The 14,132-nt window shown below is 43.7% G+C and overlaps 1 protein-coding gene across 1 annotated transcript in view; it reads left to right on the top strand.

Moving 5' to 3' along the window:
• The first annotated feature begins 423 nt into the window (after positions 1-423).
• Gnai1 (G protein subunit alpha i1) overlaps positions 424-14,132 on the top strand; it is an 83,087-nt gene continuing 69,378 nt past the window's right edge. Inside the window, exon 1 of the mRNA XM_075955982.1 lies at positions 424-679. Within this exon, the coding sequence (XP_075812097.1) occupies positions 562-679 (118 nt within the window). The 5' untranslated portion in view covers positions 424-561. The remainder of the gene's footprint in view (positions 680-14,132) is intronic.

Here is a 14,132-nt window from a genome sequence, read left to right as displayed (position 1 = left end):
TTCTTGCTGGCAACTTTGGCAACCGTCCCATCCGCACCCATAAGGGACAGGTACGCACTGATCCCGCCTGCGGATCTCAGGAGGTGGGGAATGGGAGCTGGGGGCACCAGGCTATGGCCGGAGAGGGCTGCGAGCGCTGGGCACCTCGGGGGCACGCGCGGGAAGCGCCCGGGGCGGCGACCACGCGGGCACGCGGCCGTCGGAGGGGGCGCTGTCCGAGCGCGCGTGCACGGGAGGGCGGGCGGGAGCGCGCTTCTGGGAGTGGTCGCGGGGCGGGCAGGGGCGGGGCCGCGGCGGCGCGCGGACGCCGGGCTCGCGCGGGCTGTGAGCTGCAGCGGCTCGGCCACCGGCAGCAGCAGCGGCGGCTGCAGCGGCGGGAGGTGCTGCTCGCGGAGTGTCGCCGGCCGGCGGGGACGGCCGCCCGGGGCGGCGGCGTGCGAGCTCGCAGACCTTACCTCCAGCTTGCCGGAGCTGCGGACGTAGCGGGGCCGCCTCCGGGCCAGCCTCTCCCCGCGCTGCCAGCCGGCCCCGGCGCCGAGGGCGCGGCGACGCTCGGCCACCATGGGCTGCACACTGAGCGCCGAGGACAAGGCGGCCGTGGAGCGCAGCAAGATGATCGACCGCAACCTCCGGGAGGACGGCGAGAAGGCGGCGCGGGAGGTCAAGCTGCTGCTGCTGGGTGAGCGGGGGCCGTGGGGACGGGGCCCGGGGCCGGGGGACGGTGGGGGAGCGAGCGCGGCATCCCACAGCCCCTGCACAGCGCAGGCGGCTTCTCGGCCGCGGTGGTGACTGTCGCGCGACCCCACGGGCAACGCACAGCGTGGCTGGGCGGCCGGACGCGTGGGAACCCTATTTTGGAAGTTGAGCTCTGCCTTCCCTAGATGAGGGATAATTCGGAACCTAAAAGCCGAGCACCCCCTCTCCGCGGACACCCCGCGGTGAGAGGTGTCTTGCCGCGTTGTAATTGCCCTCGCCGGGGAAAGTGTCACGTTGGGTGGCCTCGGGGCGCCTTTTGTGTGGCCTCCGTAGGGGGTCTCGGTTGTCTCGCCTGTCAACTTCATATGGCGACTCAGCGAGTAGAAAAGAGCGCTGAGTAGATTTTCCTGCGTAAGAACAAGAGCTGCGCTGGCTTCTGGATTTTGCCTGGGTGGGGGGATGGAAACTACCAAAGTTGGCTTACGTTTGCTCGCATAGTAGGAGACGAAGATGCTTCGCGGTGCAAACAGCCCGGAGAGGTGCGAGGCTCTCATCCTCCACGACAGGGTCGTCCTCTCCGCTGCAGTGTTTGCTCTAGCGAGCCTTGACAGGTGCATCAGGCTTTTTAAAAATCCATTCTTAACACTGTTTAGCTGAGAGCCGATGTGGAGGTCCTTCTTCCAGTTTTTTTTTTATTTGAACCGGAGGTGGGAGAATAAATCGGATTTTGATTGAGCCATATATTAGAAAAGCATCCATAGGTTATGGCTTTCAGATTTGTGAGTCGGGGTTTCCTTTTGTTTGTTTTCCTCCCACGCTCTAGGTATTTAGGCAGATGACAGATTTCTTAGAATCTTCGTTTGCACTTCCAGCGATTGCTTGTCCTTTTTCTAACAGTTGTTATAAAAAGAGAAACATTATTGCCCGGATCTGCTTTTTAGCAAGCCCCTGTTTCATTGGTTTAACGACTGCAGGAAGATGGTGGTTATTTCGTTCTTTCCCCATTACTAGTAGGCTTAGAAGAAGCAAACTTGGCATGACTAAAAGTAATAACGATCTGAGTCATTTTGCAAGCAAACTGTGAAATAACTTTGCATTTTAAAGAGCTGGGTGGTATTTTTCACCCTCCACAGCCTCCCCCATAAATCTTTCTCTGTAAATAGGATTGTCCTGAGTTTTTTTGTATTAAAAAGATACTGTGTGCTCGTGGGGCCGGTGGGTTTTTAGAATACTGACCGAAGAGGGCACACAACTTGGTACTGAACCACGTAGAGGCCCGTTGGGTGACTTACAATAATTACGACATAAAAAGACTATAAAATTATTTTCCTGTGGTTTTGGTGCACCTGCCTGGAATATCTTAATGGGTTTCAGTTCTCCGTTGGAGCTGCCTGCCACCATATTGAAAGCAGTTGTAAAGGAGCTGCCCTTGGTGGCTTGTCTTTCGCTAGACAACTATGAAAGGGTTGGAGAGCAGGGTTTTTGCTTCTGCAGGGTTCAGAGGGCACGGTATCCCCTTTTAGCACTGTTGATGTTTGGAATTTGATAATTCTTTGTCGGCTCTGGCTGTCCTGTGTGCTGTAGGATGTCAAGCAATGCTGTTGATCTCCACCCATTAAATGCTAATGGATGTCCCACGGTTGGCTCTAATCTCCCAACGTGTTGCCAAATGCCCCCTGGAGGCAGAAATGTAGCCTGCTGAAGGCTACATTTTTAATCTTTTAGATTAAGAATAAATATGAGGGAAAAACAAGAAAAAAAGAATTAAATAAAATAATAGGGTTGAGTGTTCAACAGAGAACTAAAGTTGATCTCTAACCATCTACAGAGAGGCGATGAGACCCAGACCAGAGTCCTGGTTTGCAGAAATTATGCTTGTTCTTATTCCTCCAAACAAGTGTTTTAGAAAAATCCCCAAATGATGAAAAGCAAACGAACAAAAGGCAAATGGGTTCCTTACATGTTGTTTCTAGCTTTGAGTGTTTGCTTTTCCCTACAACTGACTCTTTGGTCTAGAATCCCAGTGCATCGCTGTCTTCTTACCCTCTACTGCTTTGTCCTACCCTGCTCTATCCTTTGGCCAGAGTTCTGATACACTAGTTCATATATATATATATATATATATATATATATATATATATATATATATATATATATATGTGTATATATATATGTTGGTTTACTTACTTCACAAATGTTAGTTCTTGTAATACTTGAAACATTTTCTTTCCCCCCAGATCAGAGTTTAGCAGTGAATTTTGACCATTGACCCATGTTTGGATATTTAAGGCTGTGTGCAAGTAATTGCACGGTATCGCCCATCTAACAAGTAGAAGTTGGTCATGTGAGACTTACAGTGGTATCTAGGTGACCTGTAACCTATTGCACTTCGATTTTTAAGAGGACATCTTCATCTTCAGTTTTTTTTTTCAACAATTTACTTACAAATACTTAAAGCAGAAAAAAAATTTAGAAGTCTATCTGTCTGGTTATGTTGTAGTTCTTCATGAAAGCATACGTTGTTCTAAACATTTGAAGTGAGAGATTCCTGCATGAGATTTAGAAATAATAAGTAATTATTTGGGTGCTGGGTGTCGAATATTTACTATTTATTTTATAGGTGTCACGTGATTCTTTAGGTACAGTGACTTAGGCTTAAGCAAATGGAGAGGACCTCATCTGGTCTACTGACCTGAAGGAACTCGGATCGATGTTTCTTTACTCAATTCTTTCACTTCAATTTTCAGCATTTAGTAATTGAATAAGCTAAGAGGTTTAGATGAACTAGGCTGTGCTTAGCTTTCTTTCCACTATGCATGGATAATTGTTTCAGAGGAAAGTGCCATTTTTTTTGTTACATTTTTGGGATTCTGGAATTCATAATTTTAAGGGGAATATGAGTATAACTATGGTGTCTTTCAGTTAGACCATGTTGTACTCCTGGTATTTTTTTAAATTAAAATTGGTGATGATTTTTCTAAGATAAAAGGCGCTATATTAAGAAAGTTCAATTTTCATGAGTCAGTTGTCCAGTTGCAGTGCGCTGAGTTCATTTTTCACCATCACGTCAATCCTCTTCTTTGCTGAACCCACTTTTATAGACAAACAAGCAAATCACAACCCACGGCCCTACCCCCTCCTTTAGTATAGCTAAAATTACAGGCCTGGGGAAAAATTGGGGGAAGAGATCTGGAGTCTTCTGTTGATGGACTCCTTACCATTGCCCCCCCATCATTGATCTTCTATCACCTTTAGACTTACACAATGTCTTCCCTAGCTGAGAGATTCTGGCTGAGTCAGACTATTAATTTTGCATTGTTTTAGCTCTTTCTTAACAGTTGGCCCAGAACCTTAGTTATCAAAAGAGTCTGTTTCCTTGGACAAATGGACCTGCCGTTTTCAACTGGGTTGTGTGTTTCTCTGTCTCTGGTCTATTTGTACCAGCAAGTGTTCTAATGGAAGCCACTGGTTGTGTGATTTTGTGTTTTGGATATGTTGAGTTTTTCTTCAATTGTTCTCTACATACCACCTCCCACTCCCTAACCACAGGCCTCTTTGCCTCACACAGCCTCACACACTAAAGAGTTTTCTGCCCCTTCCTTCCTGTCTTTCCCTATGGCCCTTCTATGCTGTCTACTCCATCCGGGACCTTCCTTGCCTTCTCCATTGCTTGCAGGATAAACTTTTGTTTTAGACCCGAGTCCCCCTGCCTTTATCTTCTCAGGGTTTCCACTTCTCCCACCGAAGAGTTAACACAGATCAAGGTTGATGTCACGTGTTTAGTCTTTCACTGGGGTCCAGCTACTGTGACCACAGTAGGGGGCAAAGTCCTTATGTTTTCCTTGTGTTCTGCACTTTCTTTACGGTCCCTTTACTCTGTTGTGTGTAAATGTGTGCTAAATCATGTAGAGTTATGCTGGAATGTATTCTTCACCAATTTCTATTATCTGCAGCCCATGTTAAAGATAAAGGACTACCGAAAATATGAAATGGCCAAAGTAAATGGATGGTATCCAAAAGCAAGTGCAATGCTGTAACATTTAATTCTCCACACTTGCCATATTGTTTGATAAATCTAATAAATGCTAGAAAGTGACATTGGCAGTTTATTGCAGCAGAGTCTATTGCTCCAGTTGCCCTGGAGACCTAGGTGCATTTATTTTTAGTTTTTATTTTTTGGTAGAAGTAGATCTTCTGCTTCAGTGTTTCTTTGGGCTCCTTTCATTTAGAGCCCGAGACTTGTGAAATGTATCAAGAGCAGTAACTATGTTACAGGATTTAGTGACTGAATTAAGAAATAGAATTCTGTAAAGATTTTAGTAAAGCCTGAAAGCATTGATTGCAAGATTTTAAACAAGAACTTGAGGACCCAGCCAGAATCTGAAATTTTATTTTGTTGTTTGTTCTCTTTTCCTGGGAACATTTAAGATCAACACATTCATGTGAGAGGAATGGAGTGTATTGGTCACATTCTTTGGTCACGCGTTCCTTGGCATGATTTACTGAGTCTGTGATTCCACAGGATAAGGTCCTAGTGAGGCTCAGATCCCAGGTAGTGCTGGACCCTAGGAGGAAGTAAGATTAAGAGAGCATCCATTATCTGGCAATGCCCAGGCCATCTTTGCCATAATTTGTTAAATGGTGGTTAGACATTCTCCCCGCCTCTCCTTCCCAAGGCAGAAATGGTTTCTCTGTAGCTCTGGAGCCTGTCCTGGAACTGGCTCCATAGACTAGGCTAGTCTCAAACTTATGAGATCCACCCGCCTCTGCCTCCTGAATACTAAGATTCAAGGTGTGCGTTATCACCATCCGGCTGATAGTTAGAAATCTTAACACAAGTCGGAGGAAATAATTTTAAACTAAATGTTTATTAGTTTATATTAAGTGGCTTCAAACTGCCTAGATTTACTATGGGGTCCTGGAGAACCGAGTTTCCAAATGGGTTTCCACTAGTTTAAGAAGAATGAAGGCAAGATGTTTCTTCTGGGGGTTCTGGCCGCATGTTTGCATTGGCTTAGAGAAGTCCTCTACTTCTTCAGATCCCACGGGGGCCACTGGGGTTCCCCTCCCTGCTCTTTTTCACTTATTACAATCTTATGATTATATCAAACTCACCTCCAGATTCCAGGGTAACACACCCACCTTAGAATTTACAGTGATACCTGCAGCATTTATTTTACCAGATAAGGCAACCTTCACAGGTTCTGAGGCTGGGGTTTGACGTTCACTGAACCTGCCACAGCCAAGTGTGCAGCTCCCAATGATTCAAGTCTATTCTGCATGTAAAATGTCTGCCCTTCACAGCACCCGTGAAGCTTCTGACTGTGTGTGGGTGAGAGTCTTTGCACTGGCTAAACAAACAGACGAACAAGTTTGTCAGCTCCAGAATGTAACGACGCAACAAGAAGAGGCCATGAGATCTAGACACGCCCCCACCACACCAATTTAAAATGGAGTCCATAGGGAGCAGGAGAAAAGAGTCCTTCTCTATCACTCCCAAGTGCCATCAGATCTCCCGTCCATGAAGATCTGCTGAGGATCTGGACCATGAGATGCTGCTCTCTGCCCTGTGGTCTTCTCTCCTTAAGGGATGGGCGCACACATCTGCAGCTGGTAGTGACGTCATTCCGTTTCTTGTTCAAAGAGTTTGGACGGACTTATAGCATTATTTCATTTTCTTCACAACATACCTGTGAGAAGTATGATTTTCATTTGATCATACTCAGCAAGGAGGAAAAAGCTAACCCAAACAGGATACACCTACAGTACTGTAATATCGATCTGTTACTATTATTATAATATGTAAAACCACAAAGTCTTTTCATTTGAATATTCAAGTTGGCTTCTCACAGGAATCTCTAACTCTGTATCATAAACATTGCCTTTACTCTTGTACCTAACCAAGTGGCCTTCCATTCCATGTTGCTATTCTCGGCTGTGTTCATAGTTCCTGTGTGTCCCAACAGGGTGTGAATGAGAACTCGAAAGTGATCACGCTTCTGTCTTTCTTCTGAGCCCTCGCTCGGAGAGAACTCAGGTTTGTGTGCATCCTGAGCACACCCAGGGCAATGCGCCTGTATCCTGCCAGATGCGCAGCAGCTGCCTCCACCGGGCATCTCCCCTGGAATCTTATGTACAATACTATGAAGGTAGCTTTTCTCCCTCCCTCTCCTCGTTGGTGAGGTTTTTCTTGATCGTCGAGTCTAAATTAATCTTTCTTCCTGATTGCACCATACTGAAATCGCAGACTTAAAAGAAAAATTGTCGGTTGCCCTGTTCCGTGGGATTGGCTCTCAGAGAGTGAATCCCGTGAGACTTGTTTACCACCTGATGGGGCGGCCTGTATCACCCTTCTCTAAGTTGCTGGTGAAGTGCTACATACGTGAGTCAACATTAAGACTGACTAGTAGGGTTTATGTGGAAAGAATTGAAACATTTGTGTTGGATCTGGGGTGATTTGAATAAACTTTTACCCAGTATATTAGCATATCCCCATTTATCATATGTGTGTATATATCTATATCTATAGATAGATAGATAGACATAGATAGATCTATATCTATATATAGATAGATGGATATAGATAGATAGATCTATATCTATAGGTAGATCTATATTTATAGATAGATAGATAGATAGATAGATAGATAGATAGATAGATAGATAGATAGACAGACAGATAGTTTGGACAGGATTGTTACATGGCTTCTTCACTTTTGACTCTGTAGAATTGGATGCAGTCACAAAAGGAGTCATGCACTATCACAGCTGTGTGTCACCTAGGATGATATGCTCCCCAACAGGGTGTGCTGAGAATTCACCCACAATGTCTTCTTGAGTTGCTTGTCCTCAAGCGGCAGGAATTATTATTGGTGGCAATTATAAAGTATGCCCTATGCTTTTGTTATCAGTCTTAGGCTGATAACATATTTATATTTAAAAAAATCAATATTCCTATAGGCAAAGGGGAAGTCAGAGAATAGAATTAGCAGTAGGGAAGAATGCACTTTAGTTTGGGGGCTTTTAGTGCACGGAATGCCTGTAGTTATAAATTCACCAGTCTCTGTCATGTTTTTCTGGCATATTTGAGCCTAACTGGCTGTGGGCTCTGTGTGGTCCAGCATCCCAGTGGGCCCTCTGCTATCTGTAAATAGTTTCTATCCTCTTAGGTTAACTGAGCTTTGTAAAGGTGGTCACCAGAATGAAGGCCAGGTGAATGAGAACTCTCCCGCCAATTGTTTTGCTTAAGGCTTTAAGTAGTTCCCGTTCTTTAAGTAGTTCCGGTTCTTTAAGCTTCCTTTTTTCAAGTTGTAAATGCTGAATAATACATATATCTGGCTCATGGGGCTAGGGGTAGAATAAGTTAATGTACTGAAGTTCTCAGAAAATAGCGCATGAGTTTTTTTTTTACTTTTTTCTTTTAATTTTTAAACATTTTTTTAAAAAAAATTTTGTATACCAATCCCAGTTGCCGCTCCCTTTCCTTCTCCTGCACCCCCACCTTTCCACCACCCCATTCCCCATCCATTCCTCAAAGAGTGTGAGCCCTCCCATGGGGAGTCAACAAAGTCTGTCAAATCGCTTGAGGCAGGACCAAGGCTCTTCTCCCTGTACCTAGGCCGAGCAAGGTATCCCTTCATAGGGAATGGGTTCCAAAGAACCAGTTCATGCACTAGGGATAAAGACGGATTCCAGGGACAGTTGCTCCACATAGGGCCCAAGCCACACACACAACTGTCACCCACCATGAGGTCTAGTTGGGTCATATGCCAACTGTCACCCAGAGTCAGTGAGCTCCCACTAGCTTGGGTCAGCTGTTTCTGAGGGTTTACCCATCACCTAAGAGAGACATGTATGGATCCCCTTTGGAAGGGGACATAGACAAGATCTGAATAAAGTGGGAATGGGGGATGGGGTGAAGGGGACAAAGAGTGGGCTGAGGAGAAGGGCAGGGGGAGGTGAACATGAGGGATTGGGAAGGTCAAGTTGGGTGAAGGACACAGAGGGAGATCAAGGAAAGAGATATCTTGATAGAGGGAGCCATTTTGGGGTTCACAAGAAACCCAGTACTAGGGAAATTTCCAGGAATCCCCAAGGATGACCCCAGCTAAAAATCTAAGCAACAATGGAGAGGGTGCCTGAACTGGCCTTCCCCTGTAATCAGATTGACGACTACCTTAATTGTCACTATAGAACTTTCATCCAGTAACTGATGGAAGCGTATGCAGTGATCCACAGCTAAGCACGGGACCGAGCTCCTGGGGTCCAGTCATAGAGAGGGAGGAGCAATAATATGAGTGAAGGGGACACATGAGTTTTTAATAGACAGAAACGGTTATAGACACTGTAGTTTCAGCCCGCCTTATGAGTTCAGCCATTTCCTGTATTAAACAATCGGTTTGTTGGCTTTTTTTTTTTAAAGATGTGTGCATAGCAAAGACTTCTGGAGGTAAAAATCAATTTCAATTAATGTATTCTGCTCCTACCACAGATTCCTCATGGATTCAGGTTCCTTTACTGGTGCTACACCAGGGAAATGTGTGTACATTGTTTAGAATTCTGAAGTCAGAAGACTTTTGAAATGATTTTACAGTATTTCTCTTCCATGGTATTACTCACTAATAATATAAATGCTGTGGTTTTCTTACATATTTTCGTTTTATATTTCTCTCTCTCTTATTTTTTTTTGAAATAAAACAAATATGTAAGACTACATTCTGAAACATCATTTGGACAGATTCAAAAGAATGTACTTTTCCCTGGGAAAGTTGATTATATTCCAGAATATTTTAAATAATTCCTAAAATTACCATATTTTTGATTCTCAAGATTTAAAAAAAAATAAAACTCCAGACCTACCCTAAATTTACTTTTTGGGAGAGGAGATGCATTTCTTGAAAAGTTATAGTAGGTTTTATTTTAAATTATGAGTTATTAAACTTGTTAGTGTTTGAGACAGGGTTTCTTGTAGCTTTGGAACCATCTTGAAACTTGCTCTATAGACCAGGTTGGCCTCGAACTCACAAGATACAAATGCCCCTGCCTCCAGAGTGCTGGAATTAAAGGCTTGTGCCACAACCACCCAGCTTCTTCTTTCTTTTTGAATTTTTAATTATTAAGATTATGTGTAATGACTTTCTGTCTTCATGTGTCTGTGTACCACATGTGTTCCTGGTGCCCTTAGACCCCCTGGGACTGGAGTTGCAGATGTTTGTGAGCCAACACGTGGGTGCTGGGAATTGAACTTGGGTCCACTGGAAGAGCATCCAGTGCTCTTAACCACTGGGTCATCTCTCCAGGCCTGTGTTGGTACCTTTTGACAAACAGTAAAAAGAGTCCCTTAAGGTTCAGACAGGAGTTATAAGGAATGCTTCCTGCTTGCATGGCCCTCCTAAGCTAGGGTCCTGAGCTTTTATTTTCAGAATTTATTTACCTAATCTTTGTTGTAATTCTCCTTCTTGGAAAGCTGCCTTTTATTTCAGAGTCTAATACACACCAGTTCTCTTCTTCACCGTGTTTTGCAGGCACGGGTCAGATAAGTAAAGCTGCAGTGAGATCATCACCGTAGAGTGGGACCCAGAGAAAACTCTTCCTTGACTCAGTGGTCCTGATGTTAATCCAATTTTAAGAATTAAAATTCATTTTTATATGTTATAAACATAACTAGCGGCCTGACTTGGCACGGGTCTTTGCGGTCACTTGGAGCAATTGTATCATGACTGGTTGGTAAATTTGCTCTGTGGATGGGAGACTGTACTCTGCTTCTGCCCCATCATCGATCCTCACTTACCCCAACGGCTATACCTCTCCTCGCCATGGTTTCTGGCGTCCTCATACTTCTGTGTCCTGATTTTTAGATAAGTTCAACTCATGCTGGCATTAAGGTAATATGAGACAAAGAAAGCCATTCATGTGTTTCTTAATAATTTTAAATCTTTTAAATAATACTAGGTTATTTCTGGTTTTGCTTTTATAAATCATAATTTGGTCATTAAAAGATTGGTTTCTTCTTTACCTGTTGGTGGTACTGCACGTTGAACTGAAGTATTCATGAATGTTAAGCAAGGTTCTGTACCAGTGTTATATCCCTATATAGACTTTTTTTTTCTCCCTCTCTTTTATTGGGTTGGAGTCTCCAATAGCTCTGGTTGGCCTTGAACTCACTGTATATCGCAGATGGGTTTTGAACTTGCTATCTTCCTATTTCAGCTGCCCTAAAATTAGCTGGTACTAGAGGCATGTACCACCATATCTCCCTACATTATGGATTTTTTTTTAATGAAGTGACTTTAAATTAAAGACTTTTTCACAGATTTAGAAGCCTTGAGGAAAATAAAAGACATTCATGTTACCGCACCTATCAGTGTTTTTTTTTTTAAAGAGATAGTGTCTTGTGTTTTTCCTTACCTCTTGAATGAAACACTTTATATTTCAGTTGGACTTTTCCATATTTCTCTGTGCTACTTCCAAATCCTCATTTAATAAGCTCCTTGACAAGCTATCCTGCTTTTTTTTTATATTAATTATATTAGTGCTGACCTTTTAATGGTGCCATTGTCATTTCTAAACCCTTTTCTGGAAAGCATTTCTAAACTCTTAAGTTTGCTTATTTGTCTCTTTTATTTTCCAGAGTTTTAATCACTGCCTGCTGTGTGTTGTTTGAAAAGTTGGTGTGGTCTGCTGTTCAAAGTATCTTGATGCTATCCCACCATAGAGTGTGTCTCCTTGAGGCTCCTTCCCATGAGTGCGCATAGGGCAATGTGTGAGTTTTGTGAATACTGGCAGGGTGCCCCCTCTCCCCCCCCACCCGTGGATCCCGTGAAATGCAAGGCGAGGGTAGGTTTTTCTAAGTTTCCCAACACCATATGTCCAAGGTAGCATTTCTCATTCTTTGTTTAGACACTTTCCCCTCCCCCACTTGTTTTTTCCTTCCATAGTTGATGGTACCGTCAATTCTTGATATGCGAAAATGTGGAAGTTTCTGGTACTCTCCTGGGGATCCTTACAGACTTTCATGTTGAGATCCCATCAACAGCAGCTAGTACCCTAAGATAGTTCTTATCTTTTGGCTAACCCCGTTCAATCGTCACTGCACCTGTTTGTCCACTCTTTCTTGTTTCTGTTTCGACTGGCCCATCCTTTCTTTCCGCCTTGACTGACTGTCTATGTGGATGCTGTGCTTCTCCCCAGTTACCGTTTTCCTCCGGCATCCTGTTGTTGCAAGGTCTGTGTGGAGATCCAAGCTCTGAACTGTCTAGAATGTTCTGCATTTTCTGCTCATTTCAAGCCTCTGGAGAATCACACGCTGTGTTCATTGCTCACAGGTTCTGTGAGGTTGGAAGCTCCAGGTTGAGCTTTTCCTAGCCATTCTTCCCCACCAGACTGCCTGGAACCTCTTCCTGGGCTGCCAGTTACCCCGAGAACTTTGGTCCAGAGGAGAAACGAAGAGAGAGGTCCAACTCAGCTTGGCTTGTCCCCATCTGCCTTCTCCCTTTGCTACTGATTACCTCCCAAGCTTGTAGCCTTTGCCAAGAGGGTTGCTTGGGAAAGTAGGCCACTTGGATATTCTTCAATCTCCATCTGGATGACACTCATGTCTGCTTCTTTCCCTATTATTCTTCTAAGTACAAAAAAAAAAAAAGAAAAAAAAAAGAAACCACCAGCAGACCAGCATATTTCTAAACATTACAAACATCATCCTCTCTTAAAATTTATGTATATATATTGTGTGTGTGTGTCTGGTGGTATGTGCGTAGGAATATGGGTTTCAGTGGATCCCTGTGGGGCTGGAGTTAAGGTTGTTGTTGGACGCTTGATGTGGATTCTGGGAATAGAACTCAGTTTCCCCTCGACAGAGCCCACTCTCTAGCCTTGAGAATTACGTTCTCGGTTGCCTGCTCTGAAGTTATGTTTTTCTCTTTATTTTTTTTAACAATCTTTTTCTCCTGAAATTCTTCCCCTTAGCCACCTCTGCTATATCAAGAGAGCCAGCCCGATTTTTCTAGGACTGCTTTTCTCAATTTCTAGCATGCATGGATGTGCTTGAGCGCTGGGGTTCAGACTGTGACTCAGGAGGTGTAGCATTCGGTCCAAGAGTCTGCATTGTTTCCTCAAACTCCCAGGGGATCTGGGTGCTACAGGCCCACAGCCAGTCCATGTTATGAAGTGTGCAATCCTCAAGGAAATGATTGTCACATTTATCCTCCTCATAAGTCTTCTCATGCTTGGTCTTCTCTCTCTCTCTCTCTCTCTCTCTCTCTCTCTCTCTCTCTCTCTCTCTCTCTCTCTCTCTGCCGCATTCATGAAACTTCATGTAATCTTTGTCAATTGGGTTTAACGTGTATAACGTGAAGCCTTATTATGCTTTTTTTTTTACATTCACATATGCACACATACATATTTGTCAATATCTCTCATGCATAAATATCATTGTTACTCTATAAATTTCTGATATGAATCTGAAGACTAATTTGAGTAGGACATTTTGAGGGAAAATAGTTTCCTACATGGAAACATGCACTTTCTGAAGACTGACCCCAAAATTATAATTAGTGACAATCAATCTTCTATTTCTGTGCGTGGAAGAGCTTTCAAGTGAAGTCCCTTTGATGATAAGATCATTCAGGTCTGGCTGGAAGTGCCCCCGTAATGTTTTTATGACTGTTTTCTTCTGTTGACATTGGTGATGAAATGCCTTTGTTGATCGTAAATATAGGGCAGTCGCTCTTTGGGTAAATTCTGTGTACCTCCCATGGCTCTTGCTAAAATCTGGATTCCCCATGTAATACTAAGCATGGAGCCTATCAGAGGTACCAAGGGCTGGAGTTCAGCAGGGGCATCAGACCTTCATCACAGGGTGGAAGCAGATAGTGATGGCTTTTCCTCACAGCTTTCCAGCTTCCAGAAGAGGGAGGAGCAGATACTTCATTTTCAAAGCTGCCTAGTCTGTTCGGGTGTCAGAGCAGCCCAAACCAATTGAGACTTTTGCTAAGTGTGAGGAAGCTGAGAATCAGGTGAACATGTTTATTATAGAGACTGGACTTGAAATGATTGATCATGTATGTCTTTCATGTATTTTTTCATAACCTAATTTTTTCTAATCCAAAGTTGTGGCATGATTTTTGCATCTAGGAGGGAATTCTGAGCTTACGACTTAGCTTCTCATTAATAATTTTAAGTACTGATGATCAGATGTAGCCCATGGTCCTCAGCTTCTTTCATTCCTGAGTAACATTTGTGGACTGGGCTTACTCGAAATTAGTCACCACATCTGGTTCTTAAACACGTGTAGTTCATTTAACAAATATTTATAGAATGCCAACTCTATGGCTTGCAGCTCCACATATCTTGGAATGGAACAGTCTTTGGGAAGCTAATAAGAGTTAGAGAAAACAGTGTTTAAACATTTGCTATCAAATCAAATAGTCTAGTTATTT

Source organism: Microtus pennsylvanicus, chromosome 22 (assembly GCF_037038515.1).
Source record: "Microtus pennsylvanicus isolate mMicPen1 chromosome 22, mMicPen1.hap1, whole genome shotgun sequence".
Lineage (NCBI taxonomy): Eukaryota > Metazoa > Chordata > Mammalia > Rodentia > Cricetidae > Microtus > Microtus pennsylvanicus.
The sequence above is the reverse complement of the archived record's forward strand: the minus strand, read 5'-3'. Positions and strand labels throughout refer to the sequence as shown.